Source organism: Lutra lutra, chromosome 1, assembly GCF_902655055.1.
Source record: "Lutra lutra chromosome 1, mLutLut1.2, whole genome shotgun sequence".
Classification (NCBI taxonomy): Eukaryota; Metazoa; Chordata; class Mammalia; order Carnivora; family Mustelidae; genus Lutra; species Lutra lutra.
The window spans coordinates 11,846,531-11,862,164 of NC_062278.1; the positions used below are offsets into that span (position 1 = coordinate 11,846,531).

The window sequence follows — 15,634 nt, forward strand, 5'->3', positions numbered from 1 at the left end:
AGCTTTTTGTTTTATTAATCAAGTTTAGCCCATTTATGTTTATTGTGATTTCTGATATATTTGTAATTATTCCAACTATATTATTTTGTGTTTTCTATGAAGATGTGTGTGTGTGTGTGTGTGTGTGTGTGTGTGTGTGTGTGTGTGTGTGTGTATGGTTTGTTCCTTTTTTCCCCTTTCTATTGGGTTGAATTTTCTTTATTTCTTTTGCTGGGTTGGAAGCTACAGATGGTAATTCTACTACTTTTAGAGCCTAACATACATAATCAATCATATATACTTTCCAACAAAGTCTGTAGCTGTTTCTGCCCAATGCTCTTTTACCGGATATTCATGTGGCTAGCCCCTCTGCTTTATTTGGGTCTCAGTTCAAATGTCACCTCCTCAGAAAGACTCTTTTACCACCCTATGTAAAGAGCAGCTCCCAACACATCCTACCCCAGAACCTTGCTTTATTTTCTCGAGAACCACAGTCACATATGTCATAAAATATGTATCTCTTGGTTTCCCTGTCTTCCCCTCCATTAGAGTGTAAGCTTCATGAGGGCTGAGATTTCATCTTGCTATTATAACTTCTGCACTAAGAATCTGCCTGTCTTATAGTAGATGCTCAATAATAGTTGTACAATGAACAATAAACATCTCCGGGTGATTGCTGTTTGAGTTATATCCTGTTTTCTTCTCTGACTGCTGTTATTATTACTTTTTTTTGAAGCTGCTAATGGGCCTGCTTCCAGCATTCTACCTTGTCTTTAATCTGCTGGTAGCTAAAAACCAGATAAGAATATTTATTAGATATCTTTTCAAAGTAAGTATAAACAGATTCTATGTGACTTCTTGTAGCACTTTCCTGTCATATAGACTTCAAGAGGCAAGGATCCAAAGTAGGGTAGCTGTTGCTAACAGCATGAACACAGGGGCCTGGCTCTGAATCTTTACTGGGCCACTCCTTATCTGTGTGACCTTTGGGCAAGCTGCTTATCTATACGGTATTAATTTCTAAAGGGAATTTCTGCAGATGGGCCCAACATCGGAATTGGAACCAGGCAGGCCCTGGTAAGTCACTTAGCAACTACAGGAGCAGAAACCTGTGCTACGTTTTGGAAAATTGACTACTGTGAAGCTGCTAGTATTTTTTTAATGCTGATTTTTCTTAGCTTTTGTAAAGATACCTTTAGAAAAGATAATACACTTTGATAATTTCTGACTCCAGAAATAAGAGTTTTGTTGTCCAAGCCTGGGACAGAATTGGGAAAGAATGGAAGGGTGCCCTAGCTGCAGGCACCACCAGGAAAGGCGGAGCTGTGGGAGCCATGAGGGTCCAGAGCCAGAAGCGGCACAAAGACCCTGCCCCACACAGACACAATTCTTGCAGACCTTCTCTGGAGCTTCTCCTCGGAAGGCTGCCCTTAAATTTTGTTCATGAGGTTCTTGTCCCCCTTATCCTCTTACTGTCTCAATTGACATCAGGTGGTTTAACCAGTCTCCAATTCCTGATGTTCTAATTATGTTCACCTCATGACCTCTGGTGAGTCCCCATGACCCCCCAGATCTAACCTGGGAACATTCTGTTGGATGCTTACCAGCCAGCCTGACCCAACACATCTACCATTAGCTGAATCCATTGCTCTGTCCTTCATTCTGGGCAGGCTGGCTGTCTGCACCTGATCTTCCTGTCTCTACCCCTGCCCTGAATAACCTTATTCTTCTGCCTGTCATGTCACATTTCCTTCTGGCAAATGTGCTACGTCGATCCTTCTGGTTCTTCTCATTAACAACATTGGCCTCAACTCATTCTTACCCACAAGGCATTAACATTAATAGAGTTACATTTAATTATTGTGTTAACTTTATGGCCATCCTTTCCTGTCTTTCCAGCCATGACGTCATTATATTCCCTAAGCTCCTTGAGCAAGGCCACCCACTCTGTGGGTGCTCAAAAAAATTCCTCCATGACCAGGCTACCCCAAGGGGAAGGAAAACCAAGGTGCGATGACAGCATTAGGACGAAATGGAAAACAAAGTGGCTTACTGTCATCCAATGGACAGAATGTGATGTTTACCCAGTCAGAATGCTCATCGGCAAATTCAGCCCTGACTCTCAAGGTGTGATCACCATACTTGGAAAGACTTGAGAAATCACATTCCGTCAAGGCAGTCCTCGTGCACATAGCTTGGAATTTCTTATAACTGTAAAACCAGAAAAATAAAACCATGAAAGTTCTCACTTCAGTCCCTCTGGGGCTCACCGGTGCTTTATAAATCCCTACTACCAAAGGTTAATGGAGGATAACTCGAGAAACATAAACCGAATTCTTAATTGTCACTTCTGAGGAAGAGCATGCATTATTTATGTGAGCACTTCCCCAATTGTGCTCCATGGGATTTCAGTGATTCTTGAGATATCATAAGTTGTTTAAAAAATAATCTGTCCCTGGGTGCCTGAGTGGCTCAATCAGTTAAGCCTCTGACTCTTGATTTTGGCTCATGTCATGATCTCAGGGTCCTGAGATCGAACCCCGGTTGGGCTCCCTGCTCAGTGGGAAGTCTGCTTCTCCCTCTCACTCTCCCTCTCTCTCTCAAATAAATAAATAAATAAAATCTTAGAAAAAAAATCTGTCTGTGGTCAAACGATTTGGGGCAGAAACTAGGTTAAACATAAAGAAGTGTCTATCTTCATAACAGAACTTCCTCAGCAACATTTGTATCCTAGTGAACACATGTCTCTCCAAAATGGGCTTGAGTCTTCAATATATTCGACCAAGAAAGCTTCCCTCCTTGATGATGCTATTTATGAAAGCAGAGGGACACAGTCTGTGAATACTGATATAACACAGATTGGCCAAAATAGGTCTGTTACAAGAATTTCAAACAGTGTCCTACAAATGATTTCTGCAATTACTCTGGAAAAACTATGCAATGATTCACTCTTTTTATTTATTTTTTTTAATAAACATATAATGTTTCATTAGCCCCAGGGGTACAGGTCTATGAATCGCCAGGTTTACACACTTCACAGCACTCACCATAGCACATACGCTCCCCAATGTCCATAACCCAACCACCCTCCCCCCACCCCCCTCCCATCAGCCCCCCTCAGTTTGTTTTGTGACATATAGAGTCTCTTATGGTTGTCTCCCTCCCAATCCCGTCTTGTTTCATTTATTCTTTTACTACCCCCAAACCACCCCCCGTGCCGTGCATCTCCACTTCCTCATATCAGGGAGATCATATGATAGTTGTCTTTCTCCAATTGACTTATTTCACTAAGCATGATGCCCTCTAGTTCCATCCACATCATCGCAAACTGCAAGATTTCATTTCTTTTGATGGCTGCATAGTATTCCATTATATATATATATATATATATATGTATATATATATATATATATACCACATCTTCTTTATCCGTTCATCTTGCAACGATTCACTCTTACACAGATTTGCTTTATACAATGGGTTTAGAACAGAGCTGGAGCCCTGACACCCACCCTTGAAGGGAGGGTGGCAGACACGTGAAGTTGAAGAAGGAAAACGATGTCTGAGAAGCCCGACAGGTGTGTGTGACCACCTCGAGACCACCTGAGGAGGGCACTCAGGCTCTAGTCTTGCAAAAAGGGGGGGTTTTGTCTAACTGGTTCCTCAGTGTACCTTCCTCTGATTTGGCTGTCCTTAGAGGTGATAACGAAGCTGATGATGATAAAAATAGTAACAGCCCACTTGTCAAGCACATAGGTGTCAGGCGGGGCAGGAAGTGTTTTTACCTGTATGACCTCAAGTCCAGGAGGGCAGAACAGGGATCACTCCTATTTTAAAGATGGGGTGCAGGGATGGAGAACCTGAGAAACTTGCCCAACAGAGCTGGGATCAGCTTGACTTCAGAGCCCATAGTCTTAGGCACCACACCATACCTCATCACGTCCTTGATGATGCCCAGAACAATTTCTGGCTAAAAGTAGGTAGAGATAATTGGGCTCAGACTATTCTACAATCTGCTCTTTTCTATACTATCCCACAAACATTCGTCAATCCAAACTCTTCATGGGTTGCCTAACATCCCACCGTTTGGAGACTCCAGAGGTCATAGCATGAAGGGGGCTCTCTCTCCTGAGGTCACTTCCTTCATTTAAACTAATGTATCAACTGGCTGGAACATGGAACATTCCAGAAGTTGTTTTGCAATAACTTCTCTCTCACCAGGTGATTTTTAGGGCATCTAGACATATTTTTCTCCCCGTTAAGTAGGTCGTAGAACCCATTCCCCACATCTACATCTCCTTTTCAAAGATGTTTCCATATTCAAATCACCAATCCATTCTCCTGAAGTGCGCCGGCTCTGCTCACCCCACCCTGCACACACATGTAAGAGTCTGTGCTACCCGACCTCTCAAGCTGAATTCCAAACAAATCTTTCATAAGCCATGGAAAACAGCAATCAGATTTTTCAAGATCAAATTTCTTCCCCAGGGACACCTGCAGCACATGCTTTGTTTGCCCCAGCATATCCCATGCTCAATCTGGATGTCCGTGCTAAGGACAAGTGGCACCAGGTTGCTGGGAAGCCACTGGGAACTTGTGCCTACAAGACTGAACATCCCAACCAAAGGCCTCTACTACAAGGGCACATAACGGAATAACAAAGAATAAATAGGTGTGCGGGGAGAGAGAGATAGGGAGGAGGTTAATTTTACAGAGTGAAATCTGTAGAGCTGTCAAGACTGCAGAAACAGACATGAAATTATCAAACCAATGAGTGGTAGAAAACACACAGCGGGGAAAAATTGTGGCAGAATCACGTGTCCTAAATCCTTGAGGAAACTGACAAATTTGATGAAGGACTGTAGGTCAGATGGAAGTCCAGCCCCTACATGGAAGGTGTCGATCTCAACAGCTACAGGGGGTGACGTAAGAGATCATCCTTGCTCTTAGGAAATTCTCCATGAAATATTAAGGGGCAAAGGGCATGAGGTAAGACAAAGAGGGACAAAGGAAACATGGCAAACCTTAAAAATCGGTGAATCTGGATATAAGCTATTTGGAAGTTCTTTTGCACCGTACTTGAAATCTTAAAATCTTGAAATTTAATCTTAAAATGAAATCTTAAAATTCTGTTAGCGGGGAATTCCTTCGAACTAAGAAGTGCCCCCGAAAGTCAACAAAGACAATCTTATTCATCTTTCTATGTCTTCTCTGCTTCGACAAGCCTGGGATGTGTTTGTAAAAGCAATCTGGATGAGAAGGAGTGTGGGGTTAATGGGATCTGGGACTCTATGTTTCCTCCTGCTTCATTGAAGTGACTGTCTGTCTTTGTGTGTTTCTGAGTCACACTGGAAGCAGGTGCGTTGCTCATCACCCTTTGGCCTCCTGCTGCTGTTTGCACTTGGCATCAAGGTGTGTCCCCTGCATCTAGCCCGTGGTGTATGATGGCAAATATGAGGGAGGGCTGGCAGAGGGAAAAACGGACAGGCGGAGCCGTACTGGGAGATCATAGCACCTCTGACATAACCGTCTCGGTGACACTTACCCTTCCTTCGTAAGCCTCTGCTGCTTTCAGAGGCTAGAGTTTTTCACAGTGAGTAGCTAGCTATCTTACCTTCTATTTCAGGACACAACCACAGAGTAATTGAGCACCCATTATGCAAATTATGTGCACCCCCCAGCGTGTCAGTGTTCTGTTATCATCTGCTGGAGGGGATGGGTGATAGCATGGCAAGGACCCTCCTGTTTTGCATACCTCAGTTTTCCTGGATGCCTCCCACTTGCAAATTGTTGACTTAGAGCAATCCTGCTCTCATAAGTGGAGATGATCTCAGTGACGCTTTCTCTCTTAAAAAACATCAGTTGTTGGGCACCTGGGTGGCTCAGTTGGTTAAGCCACTGCCTTCGGCTCAGGTCATGATCCTGAAGTCCCAGGATCGAGTCCCCCATCGGGCTCCCAGCTCTGCGGGGAGTCTGCTTCTCCCTCTGACCTTCTCCCCTCTCATGGTCTCTCTCACACACACTCTCTCTCAAATAAATAAACAAATAAATCTTTAAACAACAACAAAAAAATCAAGTGTGACAAATCCCATATGCTTGTGTGACAACAGGCTACCGCTATGGCCAATGACATCCATAGCCACGTGATCAAATGTCTGTATCTACCTACCAGTGGCCTTGTGATCATCAAACGATAAGCTATTCCAACAAGAAAAAGTTAAAAAAGATTTTACTTGTCTTTTTTCAGAGAACAGAGCTTTCACAAGAATCTCCGGACAGAGAGAAAAAGGGCAGCAGGGAAGTTCCCTGTGGGTTGTCATGGTCATGTGGGCTATGGCAGTCAGACTCTTTCCTGTGGTCCGGCCCAGTGACCAGCTCAGGGCCTTCCTCGCAAGAGCACCCAGACTCACCTGTGGTACTGAGCCGTGAAAGTCAGATTCCCTTTGGGAAAAGCAGGCAACTCCCACTGTAGAATGTTCTTGAAATTAACTGACTTCATTCTGACGTTTTCAGGAGGTGGCACCATTCCTAACGCTGTAAAAATAAAAGGGAAATGTCTGCATCGTTGTTCCTCAAAAAAGTTGCACTAGTAAACGACTGTATCCAACACTCAGGTCTCCTGTATGGCTCCATGTCTTCAAATGGGCACGTGGGGGAAGGAAAAAGACACACATGAGCTGTGCTGAGGAGTCTGGATTTTATCTGAAGAACCACGGTGGGGGGGGCAGTGGTGTTGGAGGCTGGGGTGGGGCAGAGAGCAAGAGTGAAATGGGGACAGAGCAGGGTGACCAGGATTTAGGTGGTGGGAGAAAGGTGTCAGGGGGCGGGTAGATAGATTTCAGGTATATTTCCAGAGGTATAGATTCTAGACTTTCTGGTACATTTGGTGTGGAGAACTTAATATTCATTCCTGGCTTAAGCATCTGAAGCCCTGATTGCGGCTGGGGGCAAGGACATCAAGAGTCCCATTTTTGCTGCATTAGGTTTGAGATGGGGAGAGATATGCACGTAAAAATGTCCCAGACAGCCGGAGAGAGGAGCCTGGTGCATGAAGGAGAGATCTGGGCTAACGACAGAGATCATTTCTAAACTTTTTTTTTTTTAAAGATTTTGTTTATTTATTTGACACAGAGAGAGATCACAAGTAGGCAGAGAGGCAGGCGGAGAGAGAGGAGGAAGCAGGCTCCCCGCTGAGCAGAGAGCCCGATGCGCTGCTCGATCCCAGGACCCTGGGATCAGGACCTGAGCTGAAGGCAGTGGCTTCAACACACTGAGCCACCCAGGCGCCCCATTTCTAAACTTTTTAATAGAAAATATCAAACATACAGAAAAGCAGACGGAAGAGTTTGACAAACCATCGCCCGCCCATCACCCAAGGGGGCCAACAGAGATTCACATTTGAGTCACCGGCCTATAGCTGGTGTTTAATACCAGGGTTCTGCTGGTCTCCCCTACAGGGATAGCGGAGGGCCCGGGCAAGAACTGGGCTATACAGAGATCTGGCAGAGGTGAAGGATCCCAGGTAGAAACAGCCTGAGAGGTAGGAGGAAAACCAGGACCGAGTGGTATCCTGGAAGGCCGGGGATGAGTTCATCAGAAAGGAAGGAGGGGTCCATGGTGGCTTGAAGCCGGGCAGGAAATTTAGAGGAGGGCAGAAAAGGTTTCGGCGGATTTAGAACTCCCAAGGCACAGAGCTGTGCTGTCGGGGGGCGGAGCACCTCTGCTGGGGTGCTGAGGACTGAATGGGAGGCCCTTGGTGGCCAGACCCGGCACCCGATCACTTCCAGTAAGCCTCTGGGGTCCGTTCAGGGGTTACCCTGGGGCCACCGCTGCCGGCGTCCTAGCTCGGCCTCCAGTTCCCAAGCGAACGTCGGGCCGCGAAGCCCGGGAGGCGCGCGGCGCACCGACCGGTCGGCGCCCCGGGGACAGCCCGGCGCCCCCTCCCCGCGGACCCCTCACCTGACATAAGGAGGCAGCCGCCCAGCCAGCTCCGCAGGCTCCGCGGCATAGCCGCGCCGGGAGCCTGGAGGGCGCTCGGGGGGCCGCGCCCGGAAGAACCCGCGGGTCCTCACGGCCCCGCGCGGTGGCCGCTTCCTGGTACTGGATGGGCGGGGCTGCACGAGGCCCCGCCCCTCCCTGGGCCCCGCCCCGGCTGGGATCAGGCGCGGCGCTTCGGGTGGGGAGAGGGCGGTGTGTGCGGCGGGGGTAGGTTTGCTGGCATGGGGAGAGGGGATGCGGGGGGAGGGGGGATGCGGAGGGAGAGGACCTTGCTTCCCCCAGCGGGTGGGTGGAAAACGCCAGTAGTAAAACGGTTGGAAAATTGTCCGTAGAGTGCCCCGACTGGGGAGACACCTCCCCCAAAACTAAATGCACGCTTTTCCGAGTTAAAGAAATACACTGCAACTCCCACCCAGAGGTTCTACCCGGGGTTACGGGCGGTGGTGGTTTTTCTTGACACCATTCAGTATTCCCCAAGTTTTCTGCCCTGAAAACTTTCTCCAAGTTTTCTCTCCGATCCCCTCTCCCTGCAAATAGCTTGATTTTAAAACACTCCATTAGCAAAGACAGTTCCAAAGGATCTTCTTCGCCCCCTCTTACCCAGGGATAAACATCACAAAACCAAGTCATTTATGGGGCAAAAACTTGTTACTTTCACAGGACCGCTGGAGAGAGGTTTAATTTCCTCTTCTGAAGCTTGGGCAGTGGTGAGGTTGGAAATCCCAGAGCAGGGTAATTACACGATGATGTAAGGCGTTGCTTGAGGTGACCACCAGCAACACAGCCCAGAGGATCAATGTTCCCTTGCCCCTGCTGGCCGCCGCGCACACAGGGACTTTTGTGTAACCCCAGAGATGTCAGCAGAACCACAAAGTGGCTGCCTTTTCACACTAATGAGAAACGACTCTGAAGACACTAGGAGTTTGTATTAAAAAGTATTTATCCTTCACCAACTTCAGACCATTATACAAAACTTAAACACACACATACACATAAGAGCAGCCATAAAAAGGGTATTCCAAAAGATCACTCTGGAAAGCTTTCAAAATATGAGAGATGATTCAAAAGGGCGGAGAATCCGACTCTTCACATGACAAAGTCCCTTTCCTGGGCAATTTCATCAGGTCATTAAATAACTCCGTCTCCTCTCACACCTCTCTCCTTTGATACTTAAGAATGGTTGTAAAAATAATCTCTTAAAAGCCCTTGAACTAGAACTCGTAATTGTTGTTGTCCCCCTTGTGAATGGATCTAGAAGAAAGGTCTGAGAAGCCTGCTCTTGGGGAGAGGGGAAGGAGATAGGAGGTCCCACACCATTGATTCACTTTGGGGACCTCTCAGGGTTGTCACATCTCCGCCAGAGTCTTCATTCCTGTGTATTTTCTAATATTTCTCTTAGCACCACAGGATCTTGGAGATTACCTAGCCCAATCCCCTTATTTCCTAAATGAAGAAACTGAGGCTCAGAGGCTAAGCAAAGTACCCAGAGTCACACACGGAAATAGCAGCAGAGTCAGACTCGAGTCCCAGTTCTTGTCTGGTTTGCTACATGATGTTCTAGAATGTCCCTTCCCCCTTCCCCCCTCCACAGGAACTTTGGTCACACATAGGACACCTGGAATCAGTGCACACGGCGCTTCTTAAATTGTTAAATAGGACCTCCAGGAATTTTGTGTCTTATTTCTTCTGAAGACCTTGAAACAATTTTGCATTTGTTCTCTCGCTTTTTTTTTTTTTAATTTTAAAATTTGGCACAGAGATTCTATCCCTCTCTCTCATGCAAATGTTTCCTATTAGTCACCTCCCTAACGCTGAAGTTATTTATGCATGAGTTTGTTTTCCTCACTCAAACTGAGGAGGGCTGGACTAGCGGCCTAGAGTCGAATTTTCTGAGCTTCTGAGCGTAGGTGACAGAATGTGACATGTGGCAGGAACTCAAGACTGGGCTGGATCTTCCCTCCTTCCAACATGGGCTTCTGTTTCTTTTGCGTTCCTGCCTTCCCTTCCTTCTCTTTTCCTGTCTACTTTCTGGCTCCTTCCTTGAGCCTGCTGGACTCAACTCCTGCTGAGTGTCTTTCTTGTCTCTCCCCATTCCCACCCTGGCTAATTTCATTACTTCTCATAAATCTTGCAGGGCCCTGGACCACCCCTGAAAACCATTTGGGACGTGTAAACAACGCACTGAAGGATCCGCTGGTCTGGTTCCGCTGGTCTGGTTCCGACTCCCCTCCCAGATTGGTAATTTACATGGAATTTGCATAGATGACATCACCGGGCACCTCCGAGAAGCCGACTGCAGTCTCCCACACTGGCCTGAGAACTTTGCGGACCACAGAGGAGAAAGTGACTGTGCAGGGAGGGAAACCCTGGAGGTATTGGTCAGTGCACGGTCATTAAATATTTTGGGGGTTCACCTCATTATATAGCCATCCCCGATGTCAACATCCAACTGAGAATTGTCATTTTTGTCAGAAAGCACATCTTCAGGACAAGGGCACTCTGCAGAGGGAGTGGGAAAGGGTGGCTGTGTCCCTTCCCTGCCGGAGGCCAGAAAGCTTGGTTCCAGTGTGTGGGAATCCTCTAGGTCATATGTCTCTTCTGGAAAACTTGGTAACACCGGAGGGACGTCCGAATCGTCATCGAGGGTGCTCACGAATACAGAGCTCAGATTTACATTGAAGATAATTTTGTCCCCAGCCTCTTCTGTGGAGCTGCCGTCCTCGGAAAAGCGGTCCTGTAGCAGCTTCCCTAGCCTGGGGCTGGGCTCTGGTGCCATCAGTGACTCCGCCTCCGGCTCGGACAGATTAGGTTCCTCGGTGTCCGGCTCCAGGCAGTCCTGCCCCGTGGCCGAGGAGGCAGAGGTGGGACCCGGAAGCCCACTCAGCAGCCCGTGCTTGGTATAGCCCCCTGTGCTTGTCAGAGGGGCGGTGGCTTCATCGTTGCTGTCACTTTCGTCGTCGTAATTGTAATTCCACACCTTCTTCTTCCTGTTAATATGAATCACCTCCACGAAAGCCACTGCTTCCAATGGTGGCATCTCAGGGGATACCCAGGCTGACAAGTTATTAAAATTCTTAAAAAGAGAGAGAGAGAGAGAAAGTATCAATTCTGTTTGTTCTTTACTTTCTGACATAATAAAACTCAATGAGAGTAACTGCACAGGGTTGAGAAGGGTGACGATGACACCAGCAACATCAGGAACAAGGGCTTAACAGGTATGTACTGTTTACTTAATATTTGCCAGGGCGCTCGTCCTACTGCTTAGGCGTTATAATGCATTTTACCCTCACAACCCGGCCACGAAGTAGGCTTACGCTTCTTCTCCCCATTTTACAGCTGAGAAAACGAGGCAGAGAGGTGAAGAAACTTGCCCAAGGTTCATGAGTAGCGGGTGGGGAATGCTGCATTTCAAGCTAGGTAGGCTGCCCGCCCCAGGGACCAGGTTCTGGCTTTCACTCCTTCCTATCCCACTCCCCTCACTGCTTCTTACATGTCAGGGGATCCATCCATTTAGATTCTGGATTGCTGAGATATTCTTAAAGTATGTCAGGGAACAGTGGGAGAGGGGAGATGCTGGGGGGGGGGTGCGATTCCATCAGGGTCCCCTGGACTGGAGGACCTTAAAGATGGGGAAGACCCCCAAAAAGGCAAGACTCACATTCTATTCCAGCTCTTGGAAGACAGCACTGCCAGGATACAGCTGAGCTGGGTGAACTCTGGAGAATACAAGGCAGGCTGAGTCTTGCCCTGAAGGTGGATTCTGTCTCTAGGTTAAAACTAACTATGGGGAAGCTAATGGGGAGGAGCTGGTCCACCTGTGATGGTCACTGGCATTGTCCTCCCCTCTATTCTCCTGTGCCCACCTGGGCTGCCCAGTTTGACAAACCTGCTCTTCCCCTACTCTATGCAATCCAGCTTTGGCCTGAATTTTTTTATTGGGTCGTTCATCTTTTTTCTTATTGATTCATAGGAGGTCTTTATATAATTTGGATGCCAATTATTTGTTGATTATTTATATAATTATGATTATTTGTTACATATATTCTCTCCTAGTTCTGATTGCTTTACATCATCAATGACATTTGATGACAAGAAATTCTTTGTTAATGTAAAAAAAAGAGTATCAATGTTCTTCCTTACGGCTCTGCTTTTTGTGACTGAGAGAATCTTCCTTACCCCAAGGTCATATAGAATCTCCTGTCGTGTCTTCTAAAACTTTAACAGTTTTGCCTTTCATGTTAGTCTTTAATATACTTGGAACTGATATTTGTGTATGGTGTGAGGTAGAGATCCAACTTCATTTTCTCCCATGTATTTACATTTATGGATCAGCCAATCCTTTCCCCATGGCAATATCTACTCATCATTAGTCGTGTTTCCCTATGAGTGGGTCTGGTTTTGGGCTCTCTACTTGACCAAATCTTTGTTAATTAATGTCTTGCAATAAGGTTTTATGATTTTCTCCACAAAAGACCTGTACTGTCTTCTATTAGATTAACTCCTTAAATTTTTTTTTTTTAAATTTGACAGACAGAGATCACAAGTTGGGAGAGAGGCAGGCAGAGAGAGAGGGGGAAGCAGGGTCCCGGCAGAGAACCCAATGCGGGGTCGATCCCAGGACCCTGAGATCATGACCTGAGTTGAAGGCAGAGACTTTAACCCACTGAGCCACCCAGGCGCCCCTCCTTAAAATGCTTTAGGAATATTTTGTATTACTAGTGTAATTGTAGTTTTGTTGTTATTTACTAAAAAATTTTCTTTTTAAGATTTTATTTATCCATTGGAGAGAGGCAGAGTGAGCAAGCGAACAAGAGAGCACAAGCATGGGACGAAGGGCAGAGGGAGAAGCAGGCTCCCCACTGAGCAGGGAGCCTGATGCGGGGCTTGATCCCAGGACCCCGAGATCATGACATGAGCGAGCTGAAGGCAGATGCTTAACTGAATGAGCCACCCAGGTGCTCCTGTAATGGTATTTTTAAAAAAACTGTGATTCTACTTCTCTGTAGGATTCCAAGTTCAAGACCAGGTAAAACTAATCTATGCTGTGAGTAATCAGGACAGTGGTTATTCTTGGTGGGTCCTTACTAGAAGGTGTCAGGAGAGATACTTTTGGGCAGGCTGATGATAGTCTCTTTCTCGATTTAGGCACGAGTTACATGGATGCACCAAGTTTGTGAAAATTCACAGAGCTTTACACTATGATTTGTGTATTGAATTTCTTGGATGTTGAAAAGTGGCTTCATGTTTATTTTTATAATGACTATTTCATAGCTATCAACTCTGTCAAACTTATTAAACTTAATAGTCGATCTCTAGATTCATGTGAAGTTTTTAAATTCACCAGTTTTATCATTTATAAGTTATCATTGTCTCTGCCCTGACTCCTCAGACTTTAAGATCCAGGAGGGCAAGATTTTCCATCTGTTTTGTTCACTTCTATATCCCCAGTGCCTGGAACATGTGGACACATGGTAGGCCCTCAGTAAATATTTGTTAAATGCAAACACCAAAAGAAACAAAAAACAGAAACAAAAACAAACAAAAACAAAAAAAAAAAACCAAAAGAACGAAAGAAGGAAAAAATAAAAAAAAGTAAAAAGATGTCATTAAAATTTTTTTTAACGTATATTGTCGATTAAACACATATACACAAATACACTAGGTGTTTAGTGTTTTGTTTTGCCATTCCTAGAGTTTTTACTTAAACACAGAGTAAAAATTTTTAAATCATTTACCTTTTTTCCTTTAAAAAATTTTTTTTATTATGTTCACTTAACTGTATAGTATATATTATTAGTTTTTGATGTAGTGTTCAATGATTCACTAGTTGTGTGTAACACCCAGTGCTCATCACAACACGTGGCCTTCCTTAATACCCATCACCCTACTACCCCCTTCCTCCCAAACCACCCCTCCTCTGAAACCCTCAGTTTGTTTCCCTGGGTCCATAGTGAGGGTAACAATTTTTTTTAAAGATTTTATTTATTTATTTGACAGAGATCACAAGTAGGCAGAGAGGCAGGCAGAGAGAGGAGGAAGCAGGCTCCCTGCCGAGCAGAGAGCCCAACACGGGACTCGATCCCAGGACCCTAAGACCATGACCTGAGCTGAAGGCAGAGGCTTTAACCCACTGAGCCACCCAGGTGCCCAAGGGTAACAATTTTTAATGGAGGAATACTAGAAAGACACAAGCTACCAACACCTCCTCTCAGTACTTGGGTCAACACAATAAATAATGGAGATATTTTATATATTTTTTTATATACATGCATATATGTGCATATATATATATATATCTTTTTTCTAAAATTTATTTTTTTGGACACATCTTAGGGAGGGGAGGAATTCCAGGGAGACCTGGGGGGAGGACTAGTAACCCAGGCAGAGAATTTATCAAGGAGGGAATGGGTGTGGTGCTAAAGGCCTTTTTATCTCAAGGCTGCAATGAGAAATAGCAGTTAGAGTAGGATTTGCCCAAGACCTCAAGAGCAAAGGAATAAATACAGCTCCGACAGGAGGAGGTGGATTAAGGTTGAGATAAGGAGGCAACTGGCCGCTGGCAGAAAAGACTCTGAAAAGTATTTTACACAGTGGGTAAAAAATGTCTGTTCTTGGGGCCCCTGGGTGGCCCAGTGGGTTAAGTGTCTGACTCTTGGTTTCAGCCCAGGTCATGATCTAGGGTCCTGGGATGGAGCCCTGTGCTGGGGAGGCCGCTTGAGATTCTCCCTCTCCCTCTGCCCCTCCCCACTCTGCACACCTGTATGTGCTCTGCACCCCCCCCCCGCCTTTCTCAAATAAATACATTAAAAAAAATGTCCATTCTTGAAAGGCAGGGATCACAGTGTGGGGGAAACGCAGTACAGAGGCATCTAACCTCTCCGAAGGTGTAGCCGAATGCCTGCTGGGCTCAAACACCAGTTGTAACCAAAAATCTCCCAAAGCACACCCCCCCCCCAAATGAACGATGCCTCCCCCAACCCGCCCTGAACAAATAAGACCAAGAGAAAGAAGAGTACAATTTTATCCACTGCGGAGGAATTTAAATATGTGGTTGTTTAAAAACGAGAAGAAAAATGTGAAACGAGTTCAAACACAGAAACGTGAGATCATTTTGAATGAAAAACTCTAAAACAAAGAGGGAAAGACAGCAACGGCGTAGAGAAAATGATCCATAATTTATGGGCACACGTGTCAAAAGACATGAGGAGGTTTTGGAAAAGTTGTAAGATCAATACCCAGATTTGTCTGAGGGGTTGAAGGTTCTGAGTAGAGAGGGGGCACCCTGGGGAGCACAGATGGAAAAACAAAGACAAACGGGCTAGTTTCACTAATAATTAAAGTAACACAAATGAGAGCAACTGTGGGCGACCTTTATACACATAAAAATGATTAATCAATGTCAGCAGAGCTTTGGAGAAATGTATCCACCTACACGGTCGCACATGGCAGCACAGCTAATTCTTTATCTTTTTTAAAGATAAATCCACCTGTGTACACATTCCACTGACATAATCCAAACGGAAAGATGATCTTTACAAAAAATGTTAATGAAGCACGTTGCGTTATTCATAAAGGCCAAAGAAGGAAAAGAAAAGCAAGGAAAAGAAATCATTTCAAATGCCCAATAGCTGGAAAATGATTAAAGGAAAGATAATAC

General features: G+C 45.6%; 2 protein-coding genes across 8 annotated transcripts in view; both read right to left on the reverse strand.

Annotated features, from left to right (window-relative positions):
- The window catches only part of IL10RB (interleukin 10 receptor subunit beta), a 32,152-nt gene extending 24,057 nt beyond the window's left edge, over window positions 1-8,095 (reverse strand). For all 3 annotated transcript variants that reach the window (XM_047720836.1, XM_047720829.1, XM_047720820.1), the window contains exons 1-3: window positions 7,939-8,095; window positions 6,390-6,513; window positions 2,033-2,190 (exon numbers count right to left, since the gene is read on the reverse strand). In XM_047720836.1, coding sequence (XP_047576792.1) covers window positions 2,033-2,190; window positions 6,390-6,513; window positions 7,939-7,987 — 331 coding nt within the window. In that variant the 5' untranslated portion in view covers window positions 7,988-8,095. The remainder of the gene's footprint in view (window positions 1-2,032; window positions 2,191-6,389; window positions 6,514-7,938) is intronic.
- An 803-nt stretch (window positions 8,096-8,898) lies between these two features.
- Window positions 8,899-15,634, reverse strand: part of IFNAR2 (interferon alpha and beta receptor subunit 2) — a 33,358-nt gene continuing 26,622 nt past the window's right edge. For 4 of the 5 annotated variants that reach the window (XM_047720879.1, XM_047720850.1, XM_047720860.1 and 1 more), the window contains one exon: window positions 8,899-11,050. In XM_047720879.1, the coding sequence (XP_047576835.1) occupies window positions 10,388-11,050 (663 nt within the window). In that variant the 3' untranslated portion in view covers window positions 8,899-10,387. The remainder of the gene's footprint in view (window positions 11,051-15,634) is intronic. The other variant, XM_047720889.1, reaches the window with a different exon arrangement.